The sequence below is a fragment of the Zymoseptoria tritici genome, chromosome 7 (assembly GCF_000219625.1).
Source record: "Zymoseptoria tritici IPO323 chromosome 7, whole genome shotgun sequence".
Taxonomy (NCBI): Eukaryota; Fungi; Ascomycota; class Dothideomycetes; order Mycosphaerellales; family Mycosphaerellaceae; genus Zymoseptoria; species Zymoseptoria tritici.
Genome location: NC_018212.1, coordinates 1628612 through 1644979, shown reverse-complemented (window position 1 = coordinate 1644979; position 16368 = coordinate 1628612). Strand labels below are relative to the sequence as shown.

The 16368-nt window shown below is 55.4% G+C and overlaps 5 protein-coding genes across 5 annotated transcripts; 3 read left to right on the top strand and 2 right to left on the bottom strand.

Annotated features, from left to right (window-relative positions):
• Positions 1-2460: 2460 nt before the first annotated feature.
• Positions 2461-3210, top strand: MYCGRDRAFT_74230 (uncharacterized protein; the record flags this gene model as incomplete). Its single annotated transcript, XM_003851016.1, has 1 exon — positions 2461-3210. One exon carries the CDS (start codon positions 2461-2463, stop codon positions 3208-3210), a length of 750 nt encoding a protein of 249 aa, XP_003851064.1.
• A 551-nt stretch (positions 3211-3761) lies between these two features.
• Positions 3762-5753, bottom strand: MYCGRDRAFT_74228 (uncharacterized protein; the record flags this gene model as incomplete). Its single annotated transcript, XM_003850734.1, has 2 exons — positions 3762-5610; positions 5662-5753. The coding sequence occupies 2 exons, from the start codon at positions 5751-5753 to the stop codon at positions 4236-4238; spliced, it is 1467 nt and encodes a 488-aa protein (XP_003850782.1).
• A 249-nt stretch (positions 5754-6002) lies between these two features.
• MYCGRDRAFT_44692 (uncharacterized protein) lies at positions 6003-7418 on the top strand (the record flags this gene model as incomplete). Its single annotated transcript, XM_003851017.1, has 1 exon — positions 6003-7418. One exon carries the CDS (start codon positions 6003-6005, stop codon positions 7416-7418), a length of 1416 nt encoding a protein of 471 aa, XP_003851065.1.
• Positions 7419-7626: 208 nt separating this feature from the next.
• On the bottom strand, positions 7627-9000 carry MYCGRDRAFT_86952 (uncharacterized protein; the record flags this gene model as incomplete). The annotated part of the gene is made up of 2 exons (XM_003850733.1): positions 7627-8571; positions 8641-9000. 2 exons carry the CDS (start codon positions 8998-9000, stop codon positions 7627-7629), a joined length of 1305 nt encoding a protein of 434 aa, XP_003850781.1.
• A 1000-nt stretch (positions 9001-10000) lies between these two features.
• On the top strand, positions 10001-14929 carry MYCGRDRAFT_74222 (glycogen debranching enzyme; the record flags this gene model as incomplete). Its single annotated transcript, XM_003851018.1, has 3 exons — positions 10001-10236; positions 10290-14622; positions 14681-14929. The coding sequence occupies 3 exons, from the start codon at positions 10001-10003 to the stop codon at positions 14759-14761; spliced, it is 4650 nt and encodes a 1549-aa protein (XP_003851066.1).
• Positions 14930-16368: the final 1439 nt, after the last annotated feature.

Genomic DNA, 16368 nt, shown 5'->3' with positions numbered 1-16368 from the left:
GGACCGTGCTGCGGTCTCAACTTGATCCTGCAGCGACTGGCTCTCAAGCCGTCACGTCCTCCACTCGAGTAAACAGAGCCGGCCTGTCTTCGGCTCCTCGTCCACAGGCTTCAGCTCCGCGAACGGTCATAGGCAGAAACGTGTCTCAGGCCCTGACCCGTATACTAGTCCCCGATGAAGGAAACAATGTCAATTCGCAAAGACCCGCGGGCACGCTCTCCCTCAACGCAACTGTCGCAGCATTACCTCGTGCACCGGAGATTCTTCCAGACACGGCATCGCAAATGATCACAGCTCAAATCCAAGGCACAGCGGTGTATCCTGGCATCAATTCGGGTGGCGCCACTCGTCGGGCTGCGGAGAGTAGAGGGCCTGCGGCAGTCAGGGAGTTTGAGTCGGTACTTCGTCGCGGACTACTGGGATTATGTCCTGCGGGCTACCAGTGGTACAATACTCACGGAGGATATATCTGTGGAGGTGGACACCACTTTGTTTTACACGCCAGCATCGACACATGGGCCAACAACTTCATGCTATTCCCCGGCATGCATGCAGCCAATATCATGCACCCTTTCGATCTCCACACTTTAGCGGTACATCCGCCACCAGTCAATCCCATGGAGCCTGTACATTTCTATCACAGAACGTTCATGATGCAAATGGCAGCGGGTGGCGTGGTGGTAGACAGCGCAGAGATTTGTCCTTGCATTCGCGAGTTCGGCTTCGACATTAGATCTCCTGCTGAAGTGGAGGCACTGGAGAACATCAGGCCGACGGTGCGCAAGGTGTTCGACGGAACCGGCCTGATCTTCGACGTCTTCATGTGAGCGGTGAAGTACTTACTGCACGGAAGTATCGATACTTTGCTGAATGTTCGAGGCGACCGCGTTGAATAGCTTAAATAATTGCATCTTCAAAAACCTCGCAGTTTCACATCCCGCTGTCGTATCAATTGCGTACACTCGACAGACTGTCTCGACTCTATTCACGCTCAGCAATGCCTGCGCGGCTGACGCTGAGTCGCTTCAACTGACATCATCCCAGCATCTACTCAATAGTATTGACAGTTGACTGTCACGCCTTCCGACAAATACGAATGAGGCTCATGTTTCTTGTAGAGCGGGGTCGTGAGTAACAGCGAGAGCATGTGCTGGGTCACTTGGTAACATGATGCTTATGCCTCGGACAGATGGCTGGCATGGCATGAGGAGCATAGTCCAGTAGGCAGGGTTTGCAAGGACGTGCAGAGGAGACTGGATGGCGCACTAGATCGTTCTGTTCTTATATGGGGATTCTCATTGCTGATTCACGGCAGACTGGGAGGCTCGTGGGTGATCACAATCGCATCTTCAACCCGACTTCTGATCAGCAGTCCGTGGAAATCACCGAATGGAGGCGCCGATCCTTTTTCTCGTGAAGTCCCACCCAGCTGTCTACTTCTTGCTCGGTGGTGTGTAAGTGCTGGAACCGGAGCCCGAGTTGTAGTAGGTGCTGCCATTCGGGTTGGAGTAGTAGTAGCTGGAGCTTTGTCAGTCGCGTACTTCGTTGCGTGACGGTAGCACGTCCAAGACTTGCCTTCCGTTCGAGTTGGAGTAGTGGTAAGAGTTCGAGTTGCTGGCCGAGGAGCCGTAATTGCGCGAGCAGTAGTGGTTGCCCTGGAGCCAATTGTCAATACTGTCTCGGCTTCTGAACAGGATTGCTGGCATACCTGGGAGTTGGTGCCGCTGGAATTGTAGCTGAAGCTTCCACTGCCTGAGCCGGAGCTGCCGGACTTGGAAGAACCTGAATTGGGCATGTTTGCAAGTTCGTGTTGAGTCGGCGCTTGATGTCTGCTCGAAGAGAGTGTTGTAGGAGAAGACGGAATTGAAAGAGGCGGGTTCTGAAGATGGAGAAAAGGCAGGAATAAAGTCTGACAGCTGGTGAATGCCAGCGGGGTCTCGAACAGGGGAGGAACCCGGCGATCTGGCGACCGACTTTGTCGTGAAGTTTAATTGCCCCGCACTAGCGGCGATCGACGAGGCAGCTGCAGCTTGAAGTGAATGACAACGCAAACATGTTGTCATGTACTGGAGGCACCATGGTTCCTGAGAGAATCGGACCCAGTTTCTGTATGGAGAAGAGCCGTCAGGGGCTGGCCGCTGTTCTCAAAGCATACAGCTCGCCGGAAATTCTCCGCTTGTTCGCCGAACGTGCCAGGAGGACAGCGTATCATCTGAAGTTTCGTTCACTAGCAGCCAGCCGTCCAAATGTTCAAAATGCTGTAGACGCAGTCGACTGTCTGGAGGTTTGGACCCTGGGAGATATAGAAACTAATACGCATTGAATGTGATGCCTAGAGGCTGCTTGCTGTGGGATCTGTCATGAAGTGTCATCGCTGGCGAAGTTCCGTGTCCAATTCAATGCCTTGTTCAGTGTTTCGTCCATTGAGAATTTGACCTTTGTGATGTTTCCACTAGCAGCATGATATTGAGCTTGCATCCGCAGATTAATCGTGATCACGTCGTGGAGGCGGTCGCCGGTGCAGTGTGGACACATCGAAGCCGTTACATCCTTCGACTGAACCAGTCTGACAATATGGGCGTCCGAAACATCGCTCCATCGCTCATGATAATTCTCGGCAAAGATCAGGACGCCTATGACTTCATGAAGTGGCACGGCACGGCCGGTCAGGACTCGCATTATGACTGGGGTGACATGAGTCTGCCTTTCCTCGATCTCCATGGCGAGGGTGCCTTTGAAGCGCTCGCGGAAGGAGACTGGACGGACGAGTACGCCGATCTTGCCCACCAAGCTGCGCTCACACTGATCAAGTTCCGCCTGCTGTTGGACTTGTACTCCCTTCAGTCTTCCATGCGTGAAGTCACGGAGCAGCTCCCGCAGGAACTTGTCGACAACATCCGGAAGCACCTCATTTCCGACATTGTGGCCGGTCATGCAGGACTCATGCAGGACGTTCGGGACGGCGTTTTCATCAAAGCGTACATCGAGAACATTGAGTCGCAAATGAATGCTATGTTTGATGTTATACACAAGGCAAACAAGCACTTTTGGCCCGCGATGGTCAACCCCGGAAGCCACCTGACTGCGAGGCCTGAGTACACAGGCCAGGGCTCGGTCATGGAGATGCAGGTCGAACTACAGAATGCGTATCCAGCCTGGAAACAGACTCCTGGCGCCATCGATTGGATCGAGGCAAAGCTAGGTAGTTGATGGTTCTCCTCTCTCGAAAACAATGGAAAGAGGCAGTGCGAGAGAGATTGCAGGGGGTTGAAGGCAGGCTTTTGATGTGGAAGTCCTCGTTTCGAGATCAAGGCTGAGGGGAGAAGTGACCTGGCACTTGGAATGTTGCAGCAATGGAAGTCTCGTGTTGTGCGTATATATCATGATATGATCTCGTATGCAGCGATCCCAGGGTTTCCACCGTTCGTGTCCAGCAGGTCATTCGGACAAGCACTCATGACCACCAGGCAATCAACAAGGGCTTCAAACACGACAAAGTCGTTTGCTTCGCAAAGCGGGCTGCTGACATGCAACCGGCCATCGTCTCTAGACCATTGCACATTCATGAAGATGTTAAAAGGCTCCGGCGTCCATTCCCAGCGTCGAATCGACGATTCCAGCTCCATCAGTGCCTTTGTGTCCTCTGTCTCCGGATTGGCTTCCGATATGACTTTGGACAGCTCTACTCGTAGGTTCCCACCACAGCTGGCATGCTCTGAGATGCCCGCTTCCCTGTACCTCCATTCATCGCATGGCGGGAAGATCATGTCGTGAACCCCAGCAGTACTGTCCGCTACGATCTTCAGGACCGGTTGGCGGCGAGTGTCGAACAGAACGTCATGGATTGCGGGTCGTAGCCTCATCAACTTCGATCTCGTTTGGGCCATCGACATCCATGCTGGTGTTTTGTCGACAGGAAACGCCCAGAAGTCAATGACCTGGTTTCCGGATGGGTTGATGATTTTGAGTTTCTCTGACCGTCTGACAGTGATGTGCGCACCACTGCGGGCTGGAATTGTCGTTGCCATTTGAACTCATTCGGAGCTGTAAACACTCTTGAGGATGATTGTTGAGGTCCTGGAAAATGCAACTTAGTGGAGAGATAAGCCGAAGTCGCTCGGCTTGGCCGACGTTGCCCGAAATTGGCCGGGCTGGAGCAAGGCAGTGTGCTTGATCGCGCGACAGCAGCCAAACGCCGAGACATGGAGGTTGGATGTCATCGATAGCATCACAATCTATGTAGCCCTCTCAAGGTCCTCAAATTCGAAGCCAACATCTTCCAATGTTCGAGCATAATGCCTCTTCTCACCGAGATCTGCAAAAGCCTTCTTGATCTTGGGAAATTGTTCGCGAGTCCAGTACTGCATCTTGCCCCAACGCGGAGGAACCTTGCCAATACGCTCGCCATTCCGATCTAAGTCACCCTCACCGTCAGCGCTCAGTGCCCAGTCGTAAAGCATGTTGAGGAAGGCAGCATCTTTGGGGAACTTTAAAACGTGGAAAGCCGTTCCTGGTCCAGTCTCCGCAAGAACGCCCTTCTCCCAAGCTTTCATATCATCTTCAGTCGGTAGCGCGAGTCGGCCTGCGAAGACCCTTGCGACGATGGCGGATTGTGCTTCGGACCAGGGGAAAGGGATGACCTTCTGATTTAGGGCGAGGAAGGCTAGTGTCGGCTTCGGCTGATAGAAGATGTGCTGGTATGTATTCTCGACACGCTCTCCCGTCGAAATGATCGGAGGATCCAGTCTCTCGAGGAGCGGGTATGAGTAGAAATATCCGGTGCAGTAGAGGATTGAGTCGATGTCAGTCTCGACTGTGCCATCAGCGAAAAGCACGCTGCGATCTTTGATGATGTATTCCACTATCTCCGGCCTCTCTGCAATTCTTGGCGAAGGTCCGCCAGCTTTCAGGTAGGACTCAGACTTCTGGGACATCACAAGAGGCAGTCGGCATACGGCGGAAATCTGCGCGCCAATGTCGATACCCGAGGCTGAGTTACCGACAACAATGACTTTCTTGTCGGTATAGTGTTCCGGCTTGCGGTAGAAAATGGAATGTGAGATGTGATCTGGATAAATCTCGTTCCAGGCCTCGATACCAGGGACCTGTGGGATGTGCGGCACATCGTAATGCCCATTGGCAACGATGACGGCGTCGAACGTTTCCTCGCGGATGGGTGCTATGCCGGTCCTTGTGATTGCCTGCGTTCTGATTGACCACTTTTCGGAATCGATCGACTGAACGCTGACGACTTGCGTGTTGAATTGGATGAGGTGCTGGACGTCCTCGCTGTACTTCTTGATGTACTCCAGCACCTGAGTATGCTTCGGGAATAGTTGAGTGTCATCCGGCCAGGGCAGATCCGAAAAGCCCATCAGCCCACGAGGAATATTCGTCTCCAGTCGTTCATACACCGGAGAGACAAATTGAGCGGCATCAGCGTGGTCGCTCCAAACCGGCTTGTCCAATCCGGCATGAGGGTTCGTCTGAGGGATTGACAAGTTCTGAGGAGCTCCTTGCTCGATTGGAAAGTAGTTCCACAATCCGCCGACATTAGAGCGCTGTTCGAAGATGGCGATGCGCGAAAAAGCTCTCTCGGCCAGGAGATACCTGAACTGGTCAATTGAGCTCGCGTTGGGTGTTCTGGCAGGCTGACCTTACTTCGCCGCCGCCAATCCACTCGGTCCGGCTCCGAGAATGCAGACCGAGTCGGCTTTGAGTCGTCTCTGGGGTGGTAGTTCTAGGGACCCCATCGCTGTCGCTTGCACTCTCCCGAAACAATGCTGAAAACTGAACACAGCTGGATGTGTCTGCCAAAGGACCATATCACACTCGTCGATTCGCCTATGGGAGACCCAAGACGCCATCAGAATTGATATACAGCCGGCTAAACATCGGCTCGGGGGTGAAGCGTCCAAGTCCGCACCTCTCAAGCCGGAAAGTACAATCGAGGAACGGCATCGATGAGGACAACACAACTCGACATGGCGTCTTCCATGTGCATGCGCTGTCTCAGACAGTCATTGAGCCAGACAGGTCCATCATCGTCCACCGCCGCCAATACGATCCATCGCGCTGCCTTCTCGACCTCGTCCTCCCTATCCGCCCAACCCGTCAAGAAGAAAGCCGTGGCCGCGAAACCCGGCACGAAGGCCGGACGAACATTGCGACTCTCCAAAAACACACGTGCCGCGAGCGCACGCCCTCCAGCTCCAGGCGAACGGAAGGCACTGCGGAAGAAGATTGTGCTGAGCAATACGAACGCACTGGAGGTGACCGGACTGCAGGATCTCAGCAAGAGCAACATCAGCAGCGAGCGTCTACAGGCACTGCAAGGCAAGGTGCTAGGCCTGGAGGATGACACCGTCGATATTCTGCGCGCGTTAGAGGTCTTCAAGCCGACGCAGGGATGGAGTCTCTTTCGGCGGCCTGCGACATTGGTGAGGAAAGAGACGGCGGAGCTGGCAGGGGATCTTCACTGGGTGCTGGAGTCGAATGAGGGGCGGACGGTGAGGAAAGTGCTGTATGGAGCGCGAGGGAGCGGGAAAAGCGTATTGCAACTGCAAGCGCTGGCTATGGCTTCATTGAAAGGATGGGTGGTCGTGCACGTCCCGGAAGCGAAAGACCTCACCAACGCGCATACTTCTTACGAGCCGATCTCCACGCCGGAGGGTACCGTCTACATCCAGACCTCCTACACCGCGAAGCTTCTCGAGAATATCGGCAAGGCCAATGAGGCAGTCTTTTCGAAGCTTCAGGTGACTCAAGACCACAAGCTCCCCATTCCACTTCCACCCAAGACGACTCTCGCGCGCCTGGTCGAAATTGGATCCAAAGACCCGGAGATCGCCTGGCCCGTCTGGCAGGCCCTGTGGAGCGAGCTGCTCGCCTCGTCGTCCAAAGAAGGCAATGGGCAGAAAGTGCCTCCGATTCTGTACTCCTTGGACGCCGTCGACCACATCATGCGTCTCTCCGCATACCTCAACGCCGAAGTCGAGCCCATTCACGCTCACGAGCTGGCTCTCGTCCGCCACTTCGTCGACCTCCTATCCGGTCGCACTACCCTCCCCAACGGCGGCATGATTCTCGCCGCCACTTCCGGAAGCAACCGTGCCGCTGCACATACTCTCGACTTTGCCCTGCAGCGCAACACGGCGATTCAGAACGAGCAGGAACCTCCGGCTTGGGATCCGTACATCGCACATGACAAGTGGGTGCAAGAAGCGATGGAGACGGTGGGAGTGCAGAAGATGGAGGGGCTGAGCAAAGCCGAGGCGAGAGGCATTATGGAGTACTATGCGCACAGTGGTATGCTGAGGAGTACAGTGACGGATGGTTTGGTCAGTGAAAAGTGGACGCTGGCGGGAGGTGGGATTATAGGTCAAATTGAGAACGCCAGTGTGCGGGTGAGGTTTTGAGCAGAGGCTCTTTGTAGTGCTAAGTGGAAGACGTAGATCACGGCCACATCACATCGATGCGGGTTCGAGGGAGCACGAAACAGCGACGAGATGTGGAGTCCGAGTGCGCCATCTGCAGGCTTCCGCTAGCGAGCAGCGAGCAGCGACCAAAGACGATCAAGGATTTGGAGTTGCACAGCACGATGAGTAGATGGTGACACTCGGCGAACTACTTCTTCACCGTGTCCTCCACCTTGTACTCCTCCTCGCAAGCTTTTTCGTCCTCGTCCGACCACTGCCTCGTCAACACGGCAAACACCAGGTAGCTCGTATGCGTCTTGACATCCGGCTCCGAGCGATGCACCAGCTGCCCTTCCTGATACAACTTCCTCGTCTCGGCCTCCTGCTTCAGCCGATCGATGCGTTGCTGTTTTGACATCAACTTCCGCTCCTGCGCCACGTCCTCATTCAGCCGTTGCACGGCTTCGTCCACATTCGCCGCCGTGGCGTTCACCCCGCGGAGACCTTCCTCCTTCAAGCCCACTCGTTCTCGGCGGACGTCGACGCGTTTCTGCTGGACTTCAACCATGCTGATGTCGGTCCAGCCGGCTTTGCGGAGGGCAGAGACGGTGGCCATGACTTGTTCGATGCAGGGGGAGAAGGAACAGATGTGGATTGGAGAATCGGGGTTGAGAGGAGAGTTGGGTCCAGAGCGAGTGAGATGTCGGAGGGCTTGCCAGGGTGCTGGGAGGTCGAGAAAAACCGCGTCTGTGTTCGGTGATGAGCCGTCTGCGAGGTGGAAGCCATCGTTGCATACGTCTCGATGGGTGAGTTGCACCACTCCGTCCAGAGCGTGGTCTGTGATTTCTTGCCGCAGGACTTCGACTCGCGGTTCGTGGTATTCATAGCTGCACACTCTGCCTGGCTTTTGTCCTCCTTTGACTGGTATAGCGCTGGTCTCATGCGAGTAGCCATTGAAGATGGCACGCGCAGCAGCGTGGGTGAAACTGCCACTTCCGGCGCCGGCCTCGATGATGGTGCTGCCCGGACGCACGCGCAGTCGCTGGAGGATGTAGCTGTAATCCGGCGTGTAGACGACTTGCGTTCGGTGATCCAGGGATGACGTCCAGGATTCGGGAGTGGGTTGGAGGATGTGCACGAATCCGGAGCCTGCCTCGATGGGTCGAGGAGTGATTTCTTGTTGCGCCTTGTCTTCTTCCGACTTTTGCCTCTTCGTGGGTACGTCGTCTGACTGCTCGAGAGACTTTCGTTTCCGCCCTGCATCACCGGCGGTATTCTCCTCGGCACCGTTGGGCTGTATCTTGTCGTCGGGCTTGACCTTCTTGCTCTTGCGACCTCGAGTGCCGGTATCCACCTTGCTGGCCCGGACCTGACTGCCCCATTGCAGGCCGATCAAGGTGGTGTGAGGGAAGCTGCCGAATCGAGTATTGGTGACGGCACCTTCTGCGTAGCCATCGTCGGCGGTCGTCTGGAGCTTGACGGGCAGTAGGCTGTCGCGACGGAGGTGTAGAATGGCCAAAGAATGTGCGGTGGCGGTGGGGGGAGGTTGGAAGAATGCCGAGGGTCGTGACGAGTCGGTCATGTTGACGGGTGGAAATATATAGGTAAGTTATGGAGAGAAAGAATGTGCTACGACATGACAATGCTGATCCGGTGGTCTCTCGCTCGAGCATTCACATGCATGCGGACTCGGCTGCCGCAAATCTTCACGGACAGCTGCGCTAGAACTATCGATAAGCTCCCGGCGCGGAAGACGAGACTGAAAATTGATGAGAGTGACGGGAGAGGGACCAAGAATGGTCCGACGCGGAAGTCTACCGGGCTAGCACATTCACCGCCTTGGGTAGACCAAGAGGAAGCACGCAGGAAGTAGAACCCTACCTTACCGTAGTTCTACTTGAGCGGTGAAGCAGAGACGGGAATCTCTTCGGATGATTTGATGATTGATCGTCGATGTTCAGCGGACCCGTCTCCGTCCGCGGGCAACCTGAAGTCTGAAGTCTGCAAGGTCCGATTGTGGGGAAGAAGAGTAGTTCTAAGGTAGAGCTGAGCTGAGCCGCATGCTGAGACGGGATCTTGATCTTGGGGGACTTTTCTTTTTTCCCAACCAGATCCTCTGCGCAGAGGTGGAGACGAGACGGGGCTGAGGACGGGAAGCATTGCATGGCATTGGATTGGCGTCGATCGGTCAGGTACCATCCATCAGTGCATTCACTGCCACCTTCACTGCCACCTCACTGTCGCTTCCTCCTCTTCCCGCTCCTCCTCCTCCCTCCGCCAGTGCCTGCTGTTGTCGTCGTCCGAGAGACCGCGTCGTGGTTGCTGTGGTCCGCTCTCCTCCTCTCTCCTCTCATACCTTATCGCCTCACCACACCGCCCACACCCTCTGCCTCTGCCTCTGCCTCCACCAAACACCTCTTACGAAGCACTTCACCGCCCTCGTTTCTTTTACCGCCCGCACCGCACATACACCCATACAGACGCCAGAGTTGCACAGATAGACACCCAGCACGTTCCGCAAGACCGGCCTTGCGGCCTTTGACCCAGCATCCTTCTACCTGCCACCAGCTTCCACCGCCATCATGTCTCCCCAGCAAATCACCAATCGAACCTACCACCTCCTCCCACTCAAAGACGATGGCTCTCCCGATCTGCCCGGCGAGCCTCCATACATCTACCTCGCGCCGCCCACGGTTCCACACTACTGCATCCGCTTTCAGATCGAAGGTACCAGCTCGATATGCAGAGAAGGGAGCCTCTGGGTGAACATCCCGCCCAAGGGTGAGAGCTTCGACCGCAAGAAGTTTCACGAATACAAGTATGCATCTCCTCTCTGCCATCCTCGGACTCTCTGCTGACCATCGTTCCCAGATTGGTTCCCAGCTTCACCAAGTCCCTCGAGATTGACGTGCCCGTCTACTGCGCCGGAGCCTTCGAGTTCTATTGCTCCTACACGCCTCTCCCGCCCTTCACCACAGGCACTCCCGAGGTGCCCAAACCCACACGAACAAAGTCCCACTACATCGATGTCTCGCCCAAGTTGCACGTCGACGACTCGCCGCTTCCTCTCGACTCCCTCTCCGTCATCTCAGTCCTCTCCAAGTTCATGGGATCGTATCCCGAGGATTTCAATCGCCATTTGCACGGCATCAGCGAAAGAGGTTACAACATGGTCCACTTCACACCGTTGATGATGCGAGGTGACAGCAATTCGCCGTACTCCATCTACGATCAGCACACCTTTGACAAGACCATTTTCCCCAAAGGCGAAGCTCAAATTGAAGAGATGGTCAAGAACATGGAACATCAGCTCGGCCTTCTTAGTTTGACGGACGTTGTCTGGAACCACACGGCCAACAACAGCAAATGGTTGGAGGAACATCCCGAATCGGGCTACAACATCAAGACTGCTCCCCATCTGCAGCCAGCCTACGAACTTGATTCGGCTTTCTTGCAATTCTCGTCTCGGCTCAAGTCGCTGGGTCTGCCAACCAAGCTCAACAACACCGACGATCTGCTCCGAATCATGGACGGCGCCAAAATTCATGTCATTGGAAGTTGCAAGCTGTGGGAGTTCTACGTGTGTGACGCCGAGAAGGATGCTCTCGCTACAGTCTCGGCATGGACCAACGGACACATCGATTTTGACGGCAACGTTCCAGACGATATTGCCTCCTGGCAACTCAAGGGAAAGGCGGATTGGATTCGGAACAACTGCTGTCCAGGAACAGACCGCATGGGGGAGCGATTTCGTCGCCGTGTTGTGCCAGAACGCGGAGCTGCTCTTCTGCAGAAGCTATTCGGCCGGTACAATTCCCAGGTCAACAGCAAGGCTGATGAGCGTGCTGCGTACGGCACCATGCACAAATTCTTGAATGAGCTCAACCTCGACTGGTACAAGGAGTACGACAACGATGTTGCCGCCATCATGGAGCAGGTCTTCAACCGTACCAAGTACATGCGCCTGGAAGACAATGGTCCCAAGATTGGCGAAATCACCATCCAGAACCCACTCATCGAGACATACTTCACTCGCCTGCCAGTCAACGAGACGACTTCGAAGCACGACCCTGATGAGCTTGCATTGGCCAACAATGGCTGGGTGTGGGCTGCCGATGTCATGCGTGATAATGCTGGTCCCAAATCCAAGGTCTACCTCCGGCGCGAACTGATCGTTTGGGGTGACTGTGTGAAGCTGCGTTATGGCTCCGGTCCGGAGGACAGCCCGTTCCTGTGGAAGTTCATGACCGAGTACACCCAACTCATGGCGAAGCACTTTCACGGTTTCCGCATTGACAACTGCCATTCCACTCCCCTCCACGTCGCCTCTCACATGCTCGACGCTGCTCGCCATGTCCAGCCCAACCTAGTCGTGGCCGCCGAGCTGTTCAGCGGTGACGAAAAGATGGACTTCCTCTACTGCCAAAAATTGGGCATCTCCTTCCTCATCCGCGAGGCCATGCAGTGCTGGTCGACTGCTGAAATGTCCAAGTTGGTGCACATCAACTCTGGTCGTCCTATCGGGAGCTTTGAGGTCGATGACATCTCCGGCACCGACAAGCCGATTGCCAGCGAAGCTGCGACCAATGGCAGCACTCCTCAAGGACGCGAGATCACCCACAAGATCATTCCCTCCAAGATCCACGCCCTGTTGATGGACTGCACTCATGACAACGAGACTCCGGTGCAGCGCCGCGATGGTCGTGACACCCTTCCAACCTCTGCATTGGTGGCCATGTGCGCATCCGCTTCAGGCTCCGTCTTTGGTATGGATGAGCTGTACCCGCAATTAGTCGAGCTTGTTCACGAAACCCGCCATTACACCTCTCCCTACAGCAACGGAGCCGCCATGAAGGTCGGTCCTTCTGAAGGCACTGGTGGCATCAAGCGCTTGATGAATCAGCTGCACACCATCATGGGCAAGGACGGCTACGACGAGAGCTTTGTGCACCACGAGGGCGAATACATCACTGTCCACCGTCTCCACCCCAAGTCGAGAAAAGGATACTACCTCATCGCCCACACTGCCTACCCTGGCTACGGCAATGGTAACGCTGGGTTCGGGCCGCAATGGCTTACTGGGACCAAAGCGAAGCTCCTCGGCGCGTGGAATCTCGAGGTCGATCAAAGTGAGGAGGCCAAGAAGGCTGCCGCCAACGACAAGGTCTTGCGGGGTGTACCCAGCAAGACCAAGGACCTGCGCGGTGTGACTGTCGAGGCTCGCGGGGACGATACCGTCATCTCTGTGCCGAGCGTGTTCCCACCCGGCTCCATCGCCATTTTCGAAACTTGGATTCCCGGCGCCGAGCACAGCGAAGGTCTGGACAAATACCTCACCACTAGTGCCCGCCAGGCTTTCAAGGACTGCAATCTCAACGACATCAACGCCATCATGTATCGCGCCGACTCCGAGGAGCACGCCATGTCTCACGGTGCCGATGGCGTGTACACAGTTCCAGGCATAGGTCCTCTGGTGTACTGTGGACTGCAAGGTTGGTGGTCTGTTCTTCGCGAGGTTGTCAACCACAACGATCTCGGCCACCCGATCTGCAATCACCTCCGCGAGGGTCAGTGGGCGCTGGACTACATTGTCGGTCGCTTGGACAAGCTCGTACAACGTCAAGACGGCATCTACAAGAATCTTGCAGCTCCTGCAGAATGGCTTCGACAGCGATGTGATGCCATCCGCAACGTTCCAAGCTTTCTGCTCCCCCGCTGCTTCGCCTTGATCATCCGCACTGCCAAGAAGGCCGCTCACGAGCGCGCCATTGAACAGATGCACCCCAACATCCAGCACGGCCAACGTTTCCTCAAGTCGCTCGCCATGGTTTCTTGCCAAGTTCAAGGATACATGGATAATGCTAAGTTGTGGCCAGACAAGCTCGATCCCTCTTTGGCTGCCGGTCTGCCGCATTTCGCGCAAGACTGGGCTCGTGTGTGGGGTCGCGATGTCATGATTGCCATGCGTGGACTTCTCACCTGCACCGGGCGGTACGATGAGGCCAAGGAGCATCTGCTCGCTTTCGCCAGCATTGTCAAGCACGGCATGATCCCCAACTTGGTCAACTCTGGCAAGCTCCCCCGTTACAACAGCAGAGACTCGGTTTGGTTCTTCCTGCAGAACATCCAAGACTTCGTCGCCCTCGCACCCAAAGGATCGAATTTTCTCCAGGAGCGCGTGCGTCGCCGCTTCCTGCCATACAAGGACGACTGGTTCCCTCACGATGACTCTCGTGCATACTCGCAGACCAGCAGCATCGAAGATGTCATCCAGGAATGTCTGCAGCGCCACGCTTCTGGCATGCACTTCCGCGAGTACAATGCTGGGTCCGACCTCGACAGCCAGATGAAGTCGGAAGGTTTCAACATCGACATCGAGGTCGACTGGAACAACGGCATCATCTACGGTGGCAACGAGTGGAATTGCGGCACATGGATGGACAAGATGGGAGATTCTGCCAAGGCTGGCAACAAAGGCCACCCAGGTACTTCCCGAGACGGCGCGCCAGTGGAAATAACCGGTCTACTGTTCAGCTGTCTGCACTGGGTCGATGGCTTGAAGTCCGCCGGCAAGTTCAAGTACGATGGTGTTACCAAGCCGGACGGAACTCTGATCACCTATGGTGCTTGGGCAGCGAAGATTCGCAGCAGCTTCGAACACCACTACTACGTTCCAGCTGATCCTGCCAAGTTTGGCGAGTATGATGTCGACCCAAAGATTGTCAACCGCAAGGGCATTTACAAGGACGTGCACCGTTGCAAGAAGGAGTACCGAGACTACCAATTGCGACCGAATTTCCCCATCGCCATGGTCGTTGCTCCGGAGCTCTTCGATCCAGCGCACGCCATTGGCGCCCTGGAGATTGCCGACAAGTACCTGCGTGGACCTACGGGTATGGCGACCCTCGATCCTGGCGACATGGAGTACCACCCCGACTACATCAACAGCGACGACAGCGACAACTACCAGACTGCTCATGGACGCAACTACCACCAAGGACCGGAGTGGTTGTGGCCTACCGGATTCTTCCTTCGTGCTCTGCTCAAGTTCGATCTCAAGCGTCGCAAGACCAAGGAGGAGCGTGTCGAGGCCTTCCAGCAGGTCACTCAGCGCCTTAATGGCTGTCGTGAGATGATCCACGACTCTCCGTGGCGAGGTCTCACTGAGCTTACCAACCGCAATGGCTCTTACTGCGGTGACTCGGTAAGCTGGCCTAATGACCACGAATCCCTTGAAACCATACTGACATATCTTCTCGCAGTGCCCAACTCAGGCTTGGTCCGCAGGGTGCATAATAGACCTCTACGACGATGCGAGCCGGACGACGATGGACATGCAATGAGCGATGTGTGCGATGACCGACACTATGATCCCGCTGAGCGCCTATACGAGCCGAAAGGGCACGGGCGAGCTCGGATTGGGCAAAAGTATTCTTCCTCTTCTCGTCCCTATTCATAATGGTCATGGTCGCCTGTATGTAACCTAGAAATGACTGCCTAGATTTCTGCTGTTCTCTCTCTCTTCATCTTACCATGCAAATCGCTCTCTCGTACCAGATCATTCACGCCGGCAACCTCTTCAGCCCACCGACGAGACCGTCTACAACTCCTGCTTTGCCAGCGATACTGCAGTCGCCACCTGCCCCGGACAAGACTTCGAAATGGGATCATGCTCATAAAAACGATTCAGCAACCACGATACCGAACTGTTCGCCACGCCATCCGCCAACTCCAACCAATGCTGATTCGTCACACGTGGATCATCTACCCACGCATTCGATCCATTCGCCGCTACGATCGAATTGTAGCCCCACTGGTTCCCATACTTGAACGGCGACCGAACGCCCAGCTTCGTAAATCCATCCAATCCGAGCACGCCGTACAGGACCGTAAGCGGATCCCAACTCTCCCGTGTCGTGCTGCAGCGACCTACGTACCACTCATAGGCTGCTCGCACATGGGACTCAAAGGGAGTGGTGGTGCGGAGATCTTGGCCGGAGAAGATGGTCTCGCCGAGTTCGCCGCCAGAAAAGGTGATGGGTACGGAGCGCGGCCAGGAGCGGAGGATGGTGGCTGTGGCGTTGGAATCTTGACCGCCGAAGTTGAATTCCCATCCGGGTTCGTAAGGGTCTCCTTGCTTGCGGCCGGGTTGGTATCTGCCTCCCATCACCACGAGCTTGGCGACTTTGGAGGTCACTAGGTCCAGGCCGGAAGGGGAGGAGAGCAAAGCGGCGAGGTTGGTTAGGAAGCCGATAGAGATGATAGTCAGACTTTGGGGCTCGGCGGCCGTGAGAAGGGTGGAGTAGAGAGACAAAAGGATCGGGTGTTTCGATCGTGTCATTGAGGGAGCGTGGCCAGTGGTGAGATATCTTGCTGGCGAACTCGGAGAGACTTTGATGGAGGAAGTGTTAGGTTTTGAACGCTCAAAAGTCGGCAAACGTCTCGTTCGCGATGGGACGAATAGCTGCGATCGGCACATCTCCGTTCCCATAATACGTGTTGATGACCTAAATGCAAGTCGTGAGCGCGTGGAATAAGCGACGCCAGAACACACGCGAGACGAACACTGGTGGCTAAAGCACCATGTTTCGAGTTTGTATTGATCATCACTCCTTTCAAGTCGCAGAGACCGCAGTTGTGCAGCACATTGGCCACTGCGAGGGCTCCAACATCGTCGACATCGGAGAAGATGTCTGTGTCGACGATGATGGGGTTTACTCTGCAAGCGACGAGAGTTGAGGAAGCAAAGATGGAGAGAAATGATGTGGATCTCATCGCGTCGACGTTGTTCTTTGCTCGAGGTCTCTCGACCTGTTCACCATTCTGAAAGTAGGTCTTAATTGTCTCTTGACTCCAAACGTCCCGAACTTCTGCGGATCTGGCGAGACAGGCGATCGAGGACAATCCAACGCTCATTCTCCGCATGGACCTTGAATCTCGGTACAATACC